Source organism: Limulus polyphemus, unplaced genomic scaffold (assembly GCF_000517525.1).
Source record: "Limulus polyphemus unplaced genomic scaffold, Limulus_polyphemus-2.1.2 Scaffold4486, whole genome shotgun sequence".
NCBI classification, from domain to species: domain Eukaryota; kingdom Metazoa; phylum Arthropoda; class Merostomata; order Xiphosura; family Limulidae; genus Limulus; species Limulus polyphemus.
Genome location: NW_013670096.1, coordinates 22,150 through 39,854, shown reverse-complemented (window position 1 = coordinate 39,854; position 17,705 = coordinate 22,150). Strand labels below are relative to the sequence as shown.

General features: G+C 33.6%; 1 protein-coding gene across 1 annotated transcript in view; it reads right to left on the bottom strand.

Annotated features, from left to right (window-relative positions):
* Window positions 1-2,409: 2,409 nt before the first annotated feature.
* LOC106471235 (thrombospondin type-1 domain-containing protein 4-like) overlaps window positions 2,410-17,705 on the bottom strand; it is a gene marked incomplete at its 5' end in the record, with an annotated part of 23,421 nt that continues 8,125 nt past the window's right edge. Inside the window, 7 exons of the mRNA XM_013931825.2 lie at window positions 2,410-4,454; window positions 6,762-6,909; window positions 8,611-8,790; window positions 9,242-9,415; window positions 12,841-13,014; window positions 13,592-13,796; window positions 15,753-15,882. Coding sequence (XP_013787279.1) covers window positions 4,342-4,454; window positions 6,762-6,909; window positions 8,611-8,790; window positions 9,242-9,415; window positions 12,841-13,014; window positions 13,592-13,796; window positions 15,753-15,882 — 1,124 coding nt within the window. The remainder of the gene's footprint in view (window positions 4,455-6,761; window positions 6,910-8,610; window positions 8,791-9,241; window positions 9,416-12,840; window positions 13,015-13,591; window positions 13,797-15,752; window positions 15,883-17,705) is intronic.

Genomic DNA, 17,705 nt, shown 5'->3' with positions numbered 1-17,705 from the left:
TATGTGTAAAGGTTTTGATGTTATCTTTAATAAAGATATATTTGAAATGTACATAGACGTATTTATTGTTAATCTTACAAATGGAAAGCACATTGTACTTCTTCGATGCACGTAATCATAACAAACGTATTATTTATTCTTATTAATTATGATTTTTTACCAGCACATGACAGTCGCATTTATGTATAGCTAAGATTAGTTTAGCAACTCAGGTTTGTGTATAGCTAAGATTAGTTTAGCAACTCAGGTTTATGTATAGATAAGATTTGGCTTAACGGCGAATTACAAATCAAAGTTTTAGTTATTGGTGATCGGATCCTCAGTGAGGTATAGGAGAGAAACTGAGACAAAACATGTTGACTTGCAAATACAAAGAAATCATTTAAATGTTTTTGTAATAGGACACAAACGGTTTCAGTTTTAGTATCAAATTGTTGGATTAAGAAATAAAAAAATAAAAACCATTAGACTTACAGCATAAAGTTCCTTAATACAACACTAGTGTATAATATATCAAATTTTCAATTTAGTTGTTAAAGTTTGATATTATTTTTCAATGTTAAAGGAATTATATTCAGGTTTAAGAAGTCTTGATACAAGAAGATAGAACCTTATAACCCGAGCGCTTTCGAAAGGTGGACCTTTCTTCTTCAGGGGCAAACTGGGAATCATAAGTTTGTCCCTGAAGAAGAAAGGTCCTCCTTTAGAAAGCGTAAATACATTATATTAATACCAACATAATATTATTAAATTATCAAAATTAAATAATCATCCTTATAATCTTTGTCTCTATTGACTGATCTATGAATATTTAAACTTTGGAATACCAATATAACATACATAAGCAACGTTATACGTGATAGATCTCCATTCTAAAATTACTTCATGCTGAATACGCAGATACAAGAAATACAAGAAATGTAACAAAAAATCAGATTCATGTTTTAGCAATAAGGCCTAATAATTTAACTGAAATGACAGGGTAAACAAGAACTAAAACCAACAGAAAGATCTGAATGATTGTGTAACGCATTAACATTTCGCGCTCTTTAGGTTTTGTCGATTACATAAAACGTGGATTAATCAAACTAGTTGAATAAATATGAATACATACACATTTGTTCTAAGCATTTTATTTATTATAGGTTATTTGACATATTATGCAATGACATAAATAAAAAATACAACATTTCGTTGCTGATTCACTTTAGAACAGTTCGCCAATCACTAAAATAATTTAAAACCATCGTTTTACAGAGCAGGATATACTTACAAGTCAACCCATGTGGTTATATATAATATACTTTTTAACATCGTAGACATGTTTCATAGATTTCTTCCACTGGTGAAAATTAATCTATTAAAGTCGTTTTAACAATTACGAAAAAATAGTAAAACTGTTTGTACTCGGTTGTTTTTAGTGCTGAATGTACAGGTGTATATTCTGGATTGTGTGCTCGTAATTGATACAAAACAAAAATATTCATTAACCTTTGTAACAGATAAATTTCACAAGAATATATGTTAATAAAGGCACTGATTAAAAGAACATCCGTGGCACAAGTTTACACAAAGAATATCAAACATGAAATAATAAATAGAAAAGATAATGATTTCACAAAAATGGGAATTTTCCCAAAAAATCTGTCAAAGCCAGTTTTCCTGATATGATTGAAAAAACAGCTGTCACGAAATACTAAAAGTGCTTTGCTAAACTCAAAGCTACAAGAAACATATTCACGGATTGAAGTTCATGGGTGGTGGCAGAAGATGTTTCTTCAAAATATCTAAAGGTAACCTCTTAATTAGAATATTTTACAGAGACTTGCATATATATATACTTTTCTTTAAGATCTATGGTTCAACACAACACAAATATGCCACTTGTTCTTACGTAAATGTGCATTTAGGGATTCGGGTGCAACCTGTATTCCTTCACACACACACACACACAAATACAAATTTACACTTAAATTATTCATTATACTATTTAAGACTTAACAAATCGAAAAATGACGAAAATCACCGATTGACGATACACGCTAGCTAAAACATTTACATAAGCGTATGCCACATTGTCGTATATATAGAACCAAAAAAGAAATGTCTGTCAGGTTAATCCAATTATTCGCAAATAAAATATGTTGTACATTGCGATCTATATCTCATCATTCTGGAGAAAGTTGTGGAAATCATTTTTTATAAACGTTAACCACACACAAAAGGAATCACTCGATTGTATAATTAGTTAAATTTACGAATGGGTGGAACCTGTATATCAGGTTAGCGATTTATCTGAGGGCATACCAGAATGCTTTAGTTAATCAAGTAAAGCATAGGATCCTGTAATTTAGTGGTACAGGTAGCGTTTGCTCAACTAGAATAATACCACGGTTTATTCGAGTTTAGTTTATGTAATGGACGACCATTATATATTAAGATGGAAAATTGCTTTTAAATTGAATATATATATATATATCTACCGTTACTCAAATACTACCCGGAAAACCTTCAATAGAGTGACTGACAATTGTATAAACAACAAAGCAGTGTAAAATGATTAAGTGAGAAACATAAGTCTGTGTTATTACAATAATGAATTCCTCAACATAACACTGAATATTCATATAACCAATCCAGATTAATAGGACCATACCACTGCTGTAATAAACAAATATAATGTATTGGTGTATAATTCTACAGGGTTACTCTAGCATAGAAATATGTATACATACCACAAGGCTAGCCAACTGTTGGTTATAGATCACCAGATTAATCGAACAGGGAATACTAGCCTAATTAAGCAGAGAACACTAGGCTAATGTTGTAAAGCTAATCAAGCAAGGAATATTAATCTAATGTTTTTCAAGCTAAACAAGCAGGGAACACTAGCCTAATGTTTCAAGACTAATCAAGCAGAAAACACTAACCTAATGTTTATAAGGCAAATCAAGCAGGGAATACCAGCCTGATATTTTAAGGCACTGAGTACAAGCTTAATCTAGGAAGGAAAATGAACCTGTAGTCTTTAACTTGAAACGAACAGCGAGCAGAGAATCATACCATTCAAGTTTAATTGCTCTACGTTTTAAGGTTAATAAATCATAGAGTGGAAACCGGAACCTTTCATAGTTAATTAAGTAAAGAATGGAAACCTGTACACTTCGTTCACAAAAACAGAGTGGAAAAACTGGACCTTTCGAGTCTAATAAACATGGAGTAGGAACCTGTAACATTCAAGGTTAATCAAGCAGGGAGTAAAAAGTTTGCTTTTCAGAGTTGTGAATCAAGGAGTGGAAACCTCTATCTTTCAAGACAAATCAAGTTAAACCGTTACTATGAAATAAATGAAAATCGTTTACAATATGATAAAAGTCCAACACTTTCTTTAGTTCTCTTAAAAATGGGTCAATAAGTGAAAAATAATAGAAAAATTCGAAAACAAACACGTTCTAATCCTACTGAAGTTTTAAGTCAAACTGCTTATAAGTAATGTTATGTAGTTCAGTAACCAAGAAATTAAAACAGTAACATTAATAATTTCATAACAATCAGTTTTCATTACCTCCATAAGAATTGCAACCAAAGCTTTCGGCGATGTTGATATTTGTTTGAGGTTACGATGCATAAGTTTGTGTGTCAACGGAGTAGAGTTCTGAAATTATGACGAACTCGGATAACAAAACGGTGGCATACTTCGTTACAAAAACCACCATTCATTTGTTTAATCGAACAATTACAGCCTAATTTCAGTCATTTTCACAGTATAATATGGACTCCAAATGCCTGTCTATTGAAGTTTTAACAAAAATTGATCGACCGACAAAATTTTTGGAAAACATGACAACGGGTGTGAACTTAAAAGCCTCAGCCAGTCGTTCCTAAAAAGGACAGTTTAAGAAGCAGAAAATGTTCCCAGATTTCTCCAGTTCTTGAAAAAGAGGCGAATGATAACAAGTTGCTGGAAATGATATTGGTTGGTACAATATACTCAAAGTATCGAGACGTTAAGAAAGAAAAAAGTTTAGGTATCATCTCATTTAGCAGAAGTTACGTTTTTATTCCTGCAAGGTTTACGTTAGAAATATGGCACTCTGGTCTCCGGACCATCAAATCTTGTGTTGGTTGAGCTCCAATTAACACTGTGGCATTTTAAGACAAAACAAAAATACGGTAATTGATAGTTGCCAATAGGCTCCATAGGAACAACAATTAATGAGAAGCACCAGGTTTTAGGCGGTCATAAACACCCTGTGTGGAGAGTAAACCAGAAATGTTTGTTCTTGGACAAACGTCACTTACGATTTTCGCGGTTTATTGTTAAGATCGAATGGAGTTATTTTATCTCATACCATGACAAGAGTTGCAGCAGATCTGTCTGTAGTAACTGTAGCGACAGAGGCGACTTTGAACGACAAGATCACAATTTTTAAACTGATCCACACACCCAGAAGCTGAAATGTAACAAAAGAAAAAAAATGACGAGGTACTTTATCACTGATAACTTTTTAAAGTTAAGATAAATCTTATCGTAGATATGTCATACAGTACACCAAAGTACATGATATAAATAAAGAAAATCATCACTGAGGAAATAAGTTCACAATGATATCTAAATATTTATTAATAATTTCAGAAAATATTAAAGGAGACTTTTGGAAGCATTTTCAGTTTTTCGAAATACATTATTAGAGAAATCTATCTTAAGGCTACAGTTTAATATATGTTGAAAGTTTTAACAACTTGAAAAAAAATACTAAGATGTATTGTAAGACAGGCTATTGGAAGCTACTTTTGAAAAGTATATACTACATATTTGAATAATTGTAATAAATATTTTTATTTTTTAGGGCTATTAAAACAAAAACTATTTTCGTAATCAATAATAAAATGATTCAAAAGTACTTACTGATAAAAAAAATGTAGCAAAAATCTTATAACTGTGAGATATAATTAAAAGTTAACAATATTTGTTTATAAACACAGCTTCATTCCCATTTTTTGTGGAATAGCATTTCACGCTGCCAAACTTTCCAGGACTTTCTAGAACTCCTGTGATCTAATTTTCCCAGTTCTGTTTATCATAAAAATGAAATACTTGGGCTTACATTAGGTAATAAAGATAGAGAAATAGCGCTATAATGACCTGGAAAGCTTGACGCCCTAAATGCTTTTTCGCAACAAAAGAGTATAAAGATGGGTATATGAATAAAATTTATACAACATAAACTACAACACCTAAAGCTATATACCCGATGGAAATCTTTATTAACTCATCCTCGCTAAAAAGAACTAATAATGTAACTCAAAATAATAATATTCAGCTATTGATGACAAAAGCTTGTTTCCTAATGTAAAATTAACATCTTTTGTACAACTGAGCGGTTAAATAAATAGATTTTATTATAATTATGGTTGGCAGTTCAACAAAAATATTCCTGACAAAATTCCGTATCTGAAATCCCCACAATCGGCCTATCAGAACTGATACATGGTCGTGATATGGGTCTTGCTATCGGACTTAATATTTTGAATTAACTATGAGTAAATAGTTGAAAAACCATAGGTGCTAGGTTTGAATAGCAAAATAAATATCCCTAAACACTATTTTGCCATCATAGTGTACCAAAGTAGATATTTAAAAAATCACATCATACAATGTCGTTTCAAATTGACATTTTAGGTAACAGGTGGACGTGGTGAAGGTTTGTCTTAAGAGTTCGAAACGTCGTCTCTCAACGTTTGCAGGTGAAGGTTTGTCCTAAGAGTTCGAAACGTCGTCTCTCAACGTTTGCAGTAGAAGGTTTGTCCTAAGAGTTCGAAACGTCGTCTCTCAACGTTTGCAGGTGAAGGTTTGTCCTAAGAGTTCGAAACGTCGTCTCTCAACGTTTGCAGGTGAAGGTTTGTCCTAAGAGTTCGAAACGTCATCTCTCAACATTTGCAGGTGAAGGTTTGTCCTAAGAGTTCGAAACGTCGTCTCTCAACGTTTGCAGGTGAAGGTTTGTCTTAATAGTTCGAAGCGTCGTCTCTCAACGTTTGAAGGTGAAGGTTTGTCCTAAGAGTTCGAAACGTCGTCTCTCAACGTTTGAAGGTGACGGTATGCCCTAAGAGTTCGAAACGTCGTCTCTCAACGTTTGCAGTGAAGGTTTGTCCTAAGAGTTTGAAGCGTCGTCTCTCAACGTTTGTAGGGGAAGGTTTGTCCTAAGAGTTCGAAGCGTCATCTCTCAACGTTTGCAGGTGAAGGTTTGTCCTAAGAGTTCGAAGCGTCGTCTCTCAACGTTTGCAGGTGAACGAATGTAATTACGTAATTCAAAATAAAGCAAAATAACATACCAGACAACCCCCCTCCCTTCTTCCCTCATAAGCTAGGAGAAATTATGTACCTAGTTGGGCTGAAAAAGCTAAAGTTGCAGTTGCCAGTTGGAGATGTCTTGGTTTTGGTTTTTAATGAAGAGTCATAGTGATATTACGATTGAGTTCCAATGTTTTTAAAACGAAAATTGCAATAAATCAAGATAAAAAACAAAATATTTACACATAATTTAAATAAGGATAAAATGCGAGATGGTAGATATTAGATGAATAATAATATTATAGAAATTATAGTATAATACGAATTATTTCTGCTTATACATATAACGCATTATTAAGTTACACGTAAAAAATTTAAAATAAAGTTCATATTCCATAAAAAATTGTGCTTCAATATTTTCTGAGCAGAAGAAGGTTTGCACTAATTGATGGTATATAAAATAATGTACCTATGTTTGATCCGGGACACTCCTGAGTGCTACATGCCTTTCTCAGTGCTGGTTTTGTTCCTACGGGACATTCCTGACTTATTTGTTGATTCTCACTCACGCACGAAACTTCTCGTGACTGTACACCGGTATTACAGGATCTAGAACACTGCACACAGAAATACGTCATACAGAAACATTTAACGCTAGCCCAGTATCCAAGTGCCCATATTTCACACACGCACACGCATATATATAATGATACTGATGTTAAAAACACCCAGCATAACCTACCTCAGCGTTAACCAAACGATACATTCCAACCCTAATCTACCAACACGAATGTCACATGACCTAACACAATATTATGTAACATGACGTTTTGAACTAAAACTGAAACCAAAAATGTGTCATACGGCCTAGGACAAAGTCACGAGCAACCTGTACGCGGAACCATTGAAAATGTGTTACAAATCAAGTCTCATGGTTAAATAAAACATGTTATGACCTAAATTAGTTTTTAAAGGGTATCCAGCTGGTAGAACAATGCATTTTAATATATCTTCTTGAAGTAGAAACGTAAGAAAAGTATATTTAATTAGTTCTATCGACGTCCAGGTTGATTTTTTGTTTCGCTCTAGGTACATAGCTTACTTTGATATGAAGTTATTATTATGTACCTAATATTATATCATAACATTAAAACCAAATTAATAGAATTACATACACTTCCAGAGCAAATAGTTTTTTATGAACAAAAGTTTGTTTCTTATCGATCTTTCCGTAAACTACAGCGCTAACTGCGCTAACCAGCTCGAATTTTGAGCTTGTAGACCAGAGTGGAGACAGCTAGCTCTTATCCTACTTTAAATGAATAGTTGGATTTGACCATCACTCTTATAACGTACACATTATCTCAAAGAACGGAGTATGATTGTACGGCAACAGTATCCTCAAGTTCACAGTCCGGCTTTGAATAATCACAATATCCAAAAGCCCACACTCAGCCCTTGACCAAAGATAATATTTATTAAATATTATGGCACTTAGCATTCTAAAACTATCTCCTATCTCATCATTATATTAATCAAATAATTTGCAACGTATCTAAAATAATTTCAAACTAAAATGTTTCACATGAGCTCTTACGATATGACAAAATAATGTCATATACCTGATGGCAGTGACAATGATAATATATGACAAAACAATGTCGTATACCTGATGGCACTGACAGTGATAATATATGACTAAACAATGTCATATACCTGATGGCACTGACAGTGATAATATATGAAAAAACAATGTCATATACCTGATGGCACTGACAGTGATAATATATGACTAAACAATGTCATATACCTGATGGCACTAACAGTGATAATATGCCACATAGATTAGCATAGTGTTAAATAAATATTTGACATAGCCTTTAATAAAGCAGTAACCACACATTACGCCTTACAGATAAGGGTCAAAATGATTGTGTTAATAATCAGCGAACACCTTCAGCTGAACGAAATCATAAAAGAAAGCACCGACGAACTTTAGAAATTTATTGGGAAATACAATGTTATTTTCAGTTATAAATATGCAATACATATTAAAGGATATGAAGTTCATATACGACCACGTATGGCCTAGTGGTTAGCGTGTCGAACTTGGAATCATAGAGTCTAAGGTTGTAAGTGTGATAATATAGGACACGCTCTATACTTTTAGCTATGAATGTGTTATAAAACATTCAGTGCAGATCACCAAATAAAAGCAATACAAATACATCAACAAAAGCCTGTCATGAAGCTACAATGCATATTTATAATGCAAACAAAATAACAGGCAGAAGTGTAGTAAGTATAAATTTACTTACCTCCGTCCATGAAGTTGTGTACCATTCTGGGCCACACGCCTTCTGGTTGCATGCTTCAGTTGTGTCAGGTTTTTTCTTTTTGTGACAGTTTATGTCTAGGGCGGAATACCACTGCCCTCTGGTGAAAGTCATACAGATCACCTCTCTTTTCTTTTTGCCTGGACCACACGTCTCAGAGCACTTAAAAGATTAGGAAGCACAAACTGAACCTTCGAGTTCTTTTTGTTATAATACTAGCATAAGTGATTAGAATAGTTTCAATGAGGTTACAATGGCGAATGTAACAATGCATGAATATGTAAAAACCAGTGACAAACCAAGAGTGAATTGTTTTAATATACTCCATTATTAGGTTAAAAAATAGAAATACACATGGAAGGGATTTACTAGACAAACAGCTATTAATTTGCACTATGAAAAATAATGTAAAGTAAATGTTTGAGAATAAAAACAATTGATTTCGCTTCAAATTGACAAACCTATTAATTCTATGCATGACACGAGCGTTTTTTCCCTTTCTTTTCAGCACACAAGATCTACTAATCTACTCAGGGTGCTTATTAAAGTGTATAATTGAAAATTAGAGAAAACTAACCCTAAAAATGATGGGTAGCATGGAAATCAGCCTTACCTGGCTCCAGGAGCCAGTGAACCACTGACCATCACATCCTTTCGTGCTGGGACAAGGACGGGTTTCCTTCGGTCTCGTGGAGGTGTCACACGTTCCTTTTACACTGTCATTAGTGGTTCCTTGCAAACACAGAACTTTTCTACTCTGTACACCCGCTCCACATTCTGCTGAACACTAAGAAACGTTCCGGAACGTTAAAACCATCGTCGACTAAACAACTGCGACGTCAGATTATCAACAAACTGTACCAAAAACGTTTCAATGCACAAAGAAAAGCGACAATATAGGGAGGCGTAAAATTCCGTGGTGTACCAGAAAATGTGGGACAGTTTTTTATACATAATTTTAAAAAGTGAGATAACTTTTTTAATATTAAAAACTAGTTTCACGTGTGACCTAATTGGTAAGCAAAAGCAAACGGTACAACACCTGCTTTCGTTATTACGCTTACAATGATTTTCACAATAAATATGGTAAACGTCATGTTGTCAAAGCAAATGTATTTTGAAAACATTCCTTCATTTTAGAATTGCATAATTTGTTTTTTAGAAATCCTAACGGACTCCATGTTTAACTAGCCGTTTGGTTCTGATGATTCAAATATTGAAACCAAGGAAAGCAGTTTTGTTTTGGAATCAATACATTTTCACAAATACGGGATTGTCTGACTTCTAATTTCACTTGCAGAACAAGTGCTTATCTTTTTTTAAAAACAAAACTTATGTGATTTAATCTTTTCAGGGTAAACATGGCAACGTCACAGGGCCTATCAAATTTTATCTCAAACACCTGAACACACTGTCTGTAAAAAAAACCCTGTTTATTACATGTCTTACACAATATAGCGAACACTCACTTGAACATATCGTCATCGAAAACCTTTTCGAATTAACCCTCCAGGTGACTCCAAAGATTTACTATAGGGTTAAAAAATGGATTATGCGTGGGCTATTAAAATATATTTTGAAATCAGACATGGGACCTATATACTTTGTGGTAGGCAACATTATTCTACTGGGGCAACACATTATAATGCTGACTCAAAATTACATCTATTATAACTGTAACAATTTCATTTAAGATCTCCTGATATGGATGGGTATTTAGATGTGTAGATATCTTACAGTTGGGTTCAATGCCCCATAAACATAATTCGGCTCATTCGCTCCATTAATGACTTTTCACACTTAAGATAATACAGAAACAGAAGAACTGTTCACTTGATTTTATTGGAATTATAAAATGGGCGAAACGTATTCATCATTTTGCATTATTTGCGACCGAGCGTCAACAGTAAGCGCTTACATGGCCTTAATCCAAGTGAAACAACGCGGAAAAGTATTAGAGATGATGTCCAATTTGAAAGTCTCAACACTTTCAAAAGTAGTTAAATTTTTAAAAGGTGCAGTACAAACCCCATAGATGGTGCTCGTTCCTTTGTGGTCACATTGGATGCAGTAAAGTAACTATTAACAAAGAAGAATACGTTTGCTGGTGTTTGATAACGCTTTACGCCTGATGATATATTTTTTGACCTAGTGCTCAAATACTGTTAAATGTTCTTATGCATAGTAGATTGTAAGTACCTATACAATGCCAATACATCACATTTTTAGTTTTCTCCCACTTCTAGCAGCCAGTAAGCTCCTCTTTTTTTTTCCAAAGTTTGCATGATAAAAATGTTCTACAGTTCATCTGTACGGTATGTGTGTTTCTGTGTTTACTGAGATCCCTAGCACAACGTGATGAATGGGCCACATGAGTGTTCGAGAAATGTCCAGACAGTTTTGGTGATGCTTGTTTATTTGTATTTATGCATAAAGCTACACAGTGGGCTATCTGTGCTCTGCCCACTACGGGTATCGAAACACGGTTTCTAGCGTTGTAAGTCCGCAGACATATCTCTGTGCCACTGGAAGCATTTTGGTAATGCAGTATGTAAATCAATACAAAAATCCTAATGGAAAAGAGGCACTGTACGGCTTTTAAGAAAAACAAAAGAAAGAAGTACAATCTAAATCAATGGAAGTAGAAATCTTGGTAAATAACTGAAATCCTGACACAATAAAAAATGTTTTAATTACATGGGGCCTTGAACTCTGTACCAAAGAATTAATAAATGATTTACTCATTACTGTCATTTAATACGATAATAACAATATAATTATTATTCTATCTTAATGTTTTAATTATATTACCTTTTACTTGCTTATTTGTTTTCGTCACAAACGTACTAAGCCTTTTGTCTGTTAGGATTTTTGCATTGATCTCTTTGGCTTTTTTTTACATGATGTATCTAATAACTTCTTTCTTGCTAATACAAGAACATAAAATGTTTTAGAAATCAATTAAATTACAATTTCAAACATAGGTATCGCAATTCACCAGTGATCAATTTCTTGATCACGCTCCACTTAATTCCCAGTTGCTTATTCGTTTGTTCAATGCAACTGGTCACATTTAACAACTGCCGGCTTTCGTTAATCGACATAACACATTTATAAATATGGTAGAAACCTACAGTGCTATACCTACACAGATGTAAAGGACTATCTTCACTTGTGTAGTATTAAGTATTTGAAAATATTTGGTTGGCTATCCAAACATGATGCATTACGAGTTGAAAGGATCTGATACATATATATATATATATTGCGTTGAATGTGAACACAGTTAAAGAAATGTTCCACCACTGCCAACAAGAAGGATTGTGGCAGACTAGAAATGTATTAAATTTCTCTTATTAGTTTAAGCTTAATGTTCAGCGCCATTTTACAACAAGCAAATACGTGTAAGCTTTTAGGGCATCCCAAAAAAAGTTTGAAAATATTGCTTCTGGAGGACTAATTTTAACCATGTATGTTATATAATAGAAATATTTAATTATGATGTGCCTTAATGAAGACACCACTGTGAGTTCTTGATAAACAATCACTAATTCAGTGCTTCTGTGCAATTATATATTAAGACAATTATATGCCATGAACGACTGAAAAGTAATAAAAAATCATCGCAACTAGGTAACTTAAACGTAGAGACAAATTAGAGAAACTTTCAAATTTGTGTTACTTTTCTAATCATATTAATTACTATAGACTAACTGACTCTCTTTGTTTTGAGATTCATAAATTTCTTGATGAATAAACATATATTTGCAATGCGACAAGAATGCACACAAATTTAAATATTTTTCTGCTAAATCATATGATTGCATCTAACCACAGTATCAAAGTAAATTATTTTACTATTGCTTGAATGCATTGTGGTATATAAGCGCTTGAAAGTTCTCAAAATATCAAAATAAATGCTGGTTAAATTGTGCAGCAACAAAGATACTTGACCTTTTGGACAGACACAGTAAATTTCAAACGTAGATCAAGCATAAAATTTGAGATTCTCAACATAAAACAACACTGAAACCTTACCTCAGAGTGTCATATTAAGATCGTTATAAAATCTCTGCTGAAAAAAGTAAAAGCTTAATAGTTTTAACCTTGTGTATTCCACAGAGTCTGTTAGTATTCTTAATGCAAAACAAACTTAATTGATAAAAACAAACTAAAGGGGGGAAGGATAACAACAACCGATAGAAAGCCTACTGATTCTGTCCAAGGTGAGAAAAACCAGGCGTTGTCACACGGTCCCATATCACACATTTCTTCGTTATCAGGTTTACTGTCGGTACATTTAGATTCGGGGACTTCGGCTTCACTATCTTGTGTTACACAACGAACTTGTCTTTTCCTCATGCCCTTTCCACAGTGAGTAGAACACTAACGTAGAAAAAAGTTGAGTGTTTATGATGATATGGATTCCGTTTCAACACAGTATATAGCACGCTATAATAACTATTTGGACTATTGCAACATAATAATACGTATTGCAATATAAGATAACTTCAGTACATTTATCTCACTGCATTTTCTAAGAAAAAATAAAGATTACATACTTGCTCCTATTAACCGTACTCCGAAAGAACTAACTGTTATTAAAAATGAACAGTAATTTTAAATGTTAGGTTTGTTTTAGAAGTGGATAATGTCAGGTTTTTTACTTTGTTTTTTAGTTATCGTTTCATAAAATTCTAAGAAAATGGGCATAGTGGGATAACTGAATATTTATGGCGTATTTCGTGAGTATATTGTCATATCCATTTGATTTCATTCATTTCATGTTATTTACATTTCAGTGTAAATATAACGTTTAAAAGAAGGTGATCGGTTACATGCTAATAAAACTATTACTTTCATCACGTTATATTATCACCACTCTTTTAGATTTAAACACATAAGTTAGGGATTGTTCTGATAACAAATACTATTGGTATAATCGTCTATAGGTTTTTCATACTTCTCCCCAGTCGGCTGTTTTCCAGTGAACACATGTCTGTACCCGGCACATCTGCTTGGAAAGAGGTTTTTCTAAATCAAAGCAGGCTCGTTCAGTCACTTTCATTATCACCCTTGGAGAGACTCTTTGTTTGCAAGTAACGTCGCGGGTTTGAGTACCATCCCCGCAGGTAGTACTGCATGGACCCCAATCTCCTGGAAACCAGCTACAAAAAATAAAAATATTTCACTGAATGAATACCGTTAAGAAAAAAAATAGGTAACTCTTGTGGTGGCAGATATTTTCCTTATGGATATTCAATAAGACTGCACAGGAATATCACATAGTCAAGCATAAAATACAGTAAACAGATGTTATAATCATTATGTCATAAAAATAAACAAAATGAAAAGTTTGAAAGATCGCAAAAATATCAGAGTTGAAACAGATCTTTGAAAAAAATAGTTCACCAAAGAGGTAGAACCATGTAAGAGATTATAGAGGTAATAAGAGTTCACACCTATAACCCAGACTCTAGATTATCCTTCACCATGTAAGAGATTATAGAGGTAATAAGAGTTCACACCTATAATCAAGACTCTAGATTATCCTTCACCATGTAAGAGATTATAGAGGTAATAAGAGTTCACACCTATAACCCAGACTCTAGATTATCCTTCACCGTGTAAGAGATTATAGAGGTAATAAGAGTTCACACCTATAACCCAGACTCTAGATTATCCTTCACCGTGTAAGAGATTATAGAGGTAATAAGAGTTCACACCTATAACCCAGACTCTGGATTATCTTGAGGAAGTTAAACTGAAAAATATGATTTTCGATAACTACTGGTTTTTATTTATTGAAGAATGGCTGACACATCTTAGGGGAAATAGTGAAGACTAAATAATAAACGTATATATATATATATGTTATAAAAATATTCTTCTAATTAATACTATATAGTTAAATGTAGGTTGCCAAATTAAGACTTTGTAATCAGGCGATCAGAATGCAACTAACCCTAATATCCATATATAACAACTCTGATTACAATGCAACTAAACCCTAACATACTAACGATTCTGATCATAATCAGTACATAAATGATTCAACTTAAGACTGAATAACGATCAGAATGCAACTAAGTCCAAATACCCATAGACTCACAACTCCATGTTCATAATCAGTACAAATAGAATTCAATTTAACACCCAGTTTGTGAGTCACAGAAACTGAATTCAGAGGATTGGGTGGGCTATACAAAGACACAGCTTCCGATATTCAAGCTAGAACCAAATAAAATGCACTCGATCGATCTTCTAGCCTAAAAAACATACACTTTACTGCCAAACGAACTCAGTCAGCTCTCTATAGTTCTCGATCACGAGGATGCGGAGTTTAGGGGGGTTGTTCCTCTTCTGGAAAATATTAGAAGTGTTCATGTTCAAGGAAGTACTGCACTTAGCCAATTTACAGCAGCAAAGGAGCTCCACTAAGTCTTTGTCGGCTATGTCTGTTGACAAAACTCGCGAAAATTGCGGAAAAAAACGGCTTTATAGGGCAGAGGAACCAGGTCTTGTGTTGCGCAACATGTGGGACCACTACCTAGTCTTGTGTGGGACATTGGATTTGGGGTATGAGTTTTACTTCTTTATAGTCTAGAAATTAAGGTGAATTCGGTCACGCTGGAAAGCAATTCAGATTCTACATAGCGCAAGGAGCTAGAATCTTTATTTACGGGAAAGCTTTGTTTGGAAATCAACACACAAAGTATGTCTCCCTGACTCACAGGCTGTGTGTGTTAAGACAATTTTAACGATCAGAATGCTGCTAAATCCTAATTAACATACACTGACAGCTCTGCGTTTAAGGTTAATGCAAAAAAAAGGATTCAACTTGACTTAACATGAAACTAAACTTAAATAGCAAGTTTCAATATTTGACAGCTCACGATCTTCTTAGATTGTAGAACTTATTGTAACAGGACGCTAAAAATTAATAAAATATATTAAGGTTTGGTTTGTTTGCTTTAAAGCAAAGTCAAACTGAGCTATCCGCTGTGTTTAACGCGGGGAATGTACGATGGAAGTATGTGAACCTACCGCTGTCCCACCGTTTTTTTACGTTCGGATTGGCGGATGATTGTAATTATCAATCTGTATTTTAACTCACAACTTACCTCGCTGGACAAGGATGCGTGTTGCACTGAAACGTCTGCAATTTGAGCTTATGAAGTGGGTTACAGTAGTGATCATGAACTACAACTAAGTTGTCTCTTCTTCGACACACAATCAGTGTGCTTTGTTTTCCTGGAAATAATTTACATTTCTCTGTTAGCATTCTAGAGTCTATCATACACTCAAGATGAAACACAGCTTACAAAGTTCACTGACAAAAATAGATATTCCTGCCTATTATCAGATAGATACTTGGAAACATAACATTATTACTTTTGCACACATTTTAAACATAGTGAACATACTACAGTTGAAAGAGACCAAGAAGACACACTGTAGAGCCTTCGAATTGTGTATAGAAAGAAAGGGTAAACAAAAAACAAAAGCATTAACAGTTGCTAAAAAGGTTATAAGAGTTCACATCTGTAACTAAGATTGTGATTATTCTGTAAAAGATGATAAGAGCTCACATCTGTAACCAAGACTGTGATTATTCTGTAAAAAAAAATAAAAACGTTAACTCATTTGTAAAAGCTGATTTATTGGTCGTTATTTATTTTAGGATAACTACTGGTATTTAATTCTTGCAACTAATAAGAGAACGCATATAGGCTAAGAAATAAAAAAATAATTAAAAGAGCTTTCAAGTGCAGATGAAAGTTGAGTTAACTTGCAAATCTCTTTAAACTATATATTGCCACTTTCTGTAGTCTTCTAATCTATAATTCTATTTCATCTTCAACTTGACAAACACTGTAGAAATTGATAGATTAAATTTAAACTACAGATTCACCTAACAATTTTAAGTTGGAAATGATGTACTTAAGAATTGAACAAAGACTTCTAATTGATAATACGAAGCTATATTTATATCAACACACACTCTCTTTCTGAAATTGGAAATCTGTTTAATTTTAGCTCCTGTTATTCGTTAAAGTTTTAGTCTCGGTTGTGTGAAACGTGACACTAAAATAAACGTTATACATTTCTTCACTTATTAGAAACATTCATGACAAAAGATGTGGGACTTACTGACAAGAGCCAAACTATTCCCTTATAATTATAAAGAGTTCATACAAGGGTATATACTATTTACCCTTTAAAACTCTGCTAGAAGTAAGGGTAGTAAGTGTTTCTTTTTATATAATAAAGAAAAAGAAACAACATCTTTCATGAGTTTTAACTGAGTTTGTTGTTTATAGAAACATAAAATTAAATTACAACTGTTCAAGGATAGAATTAAAACAAATGAAAACTGGTACATTGGTCAGAGAGGCGAGGAGTAAGTGTTTATTTCGTGCATAACGTTGAAGTGTCAGACTAGAAAAAAATGCAGCTATTAAACAGCATCCATCGCCTACTCTTTACTGATTGAATAGTGGTACTTAACCATCACTCTTATAGTGCATCTACAACCCCCAAAGTGCTGAGCGAGATTTTGTGTCACAGTCTGATCACACTAACCATTAGATCACACGTGGCCATGAGGAAGAACAGGCAGATAAATAGTTAATAATATTTTATTACTAAATTAAAATATTATACAATGGTTTGTTATTCTAGCTTTTTATTCAAGTTATCAAAATACTGCAACAAAAGAAAGGAGATTAGTATGAATAGTTTCTGTTTAAAGAGCCCTTGGTGTCTACTTAATTAGCTACTGTTAACACACGGTTCAGAGTTTTAGAATTTGAAAATATTATAGGGTCATGTTCATGTTTGTGTGAGCGTGTAATTCTAATATCGACTTGCACTTAGTTTGAACCCGTTTTTTTCTCCTGTTCACGAAATTAAGCTACGATTTCTAAGATATGTATTTTTTTATTATTCCTGTAAACTCCCAGTGGAGCATAGGGCCGCAACAACACCTCGCCAACGGAAGGTGTTGTTGCAGTTACTTGTAGCAGGGTTTGGTTTTTTACGGGGGTGGAGTTTACTAGTCCCCGCGCCCAACC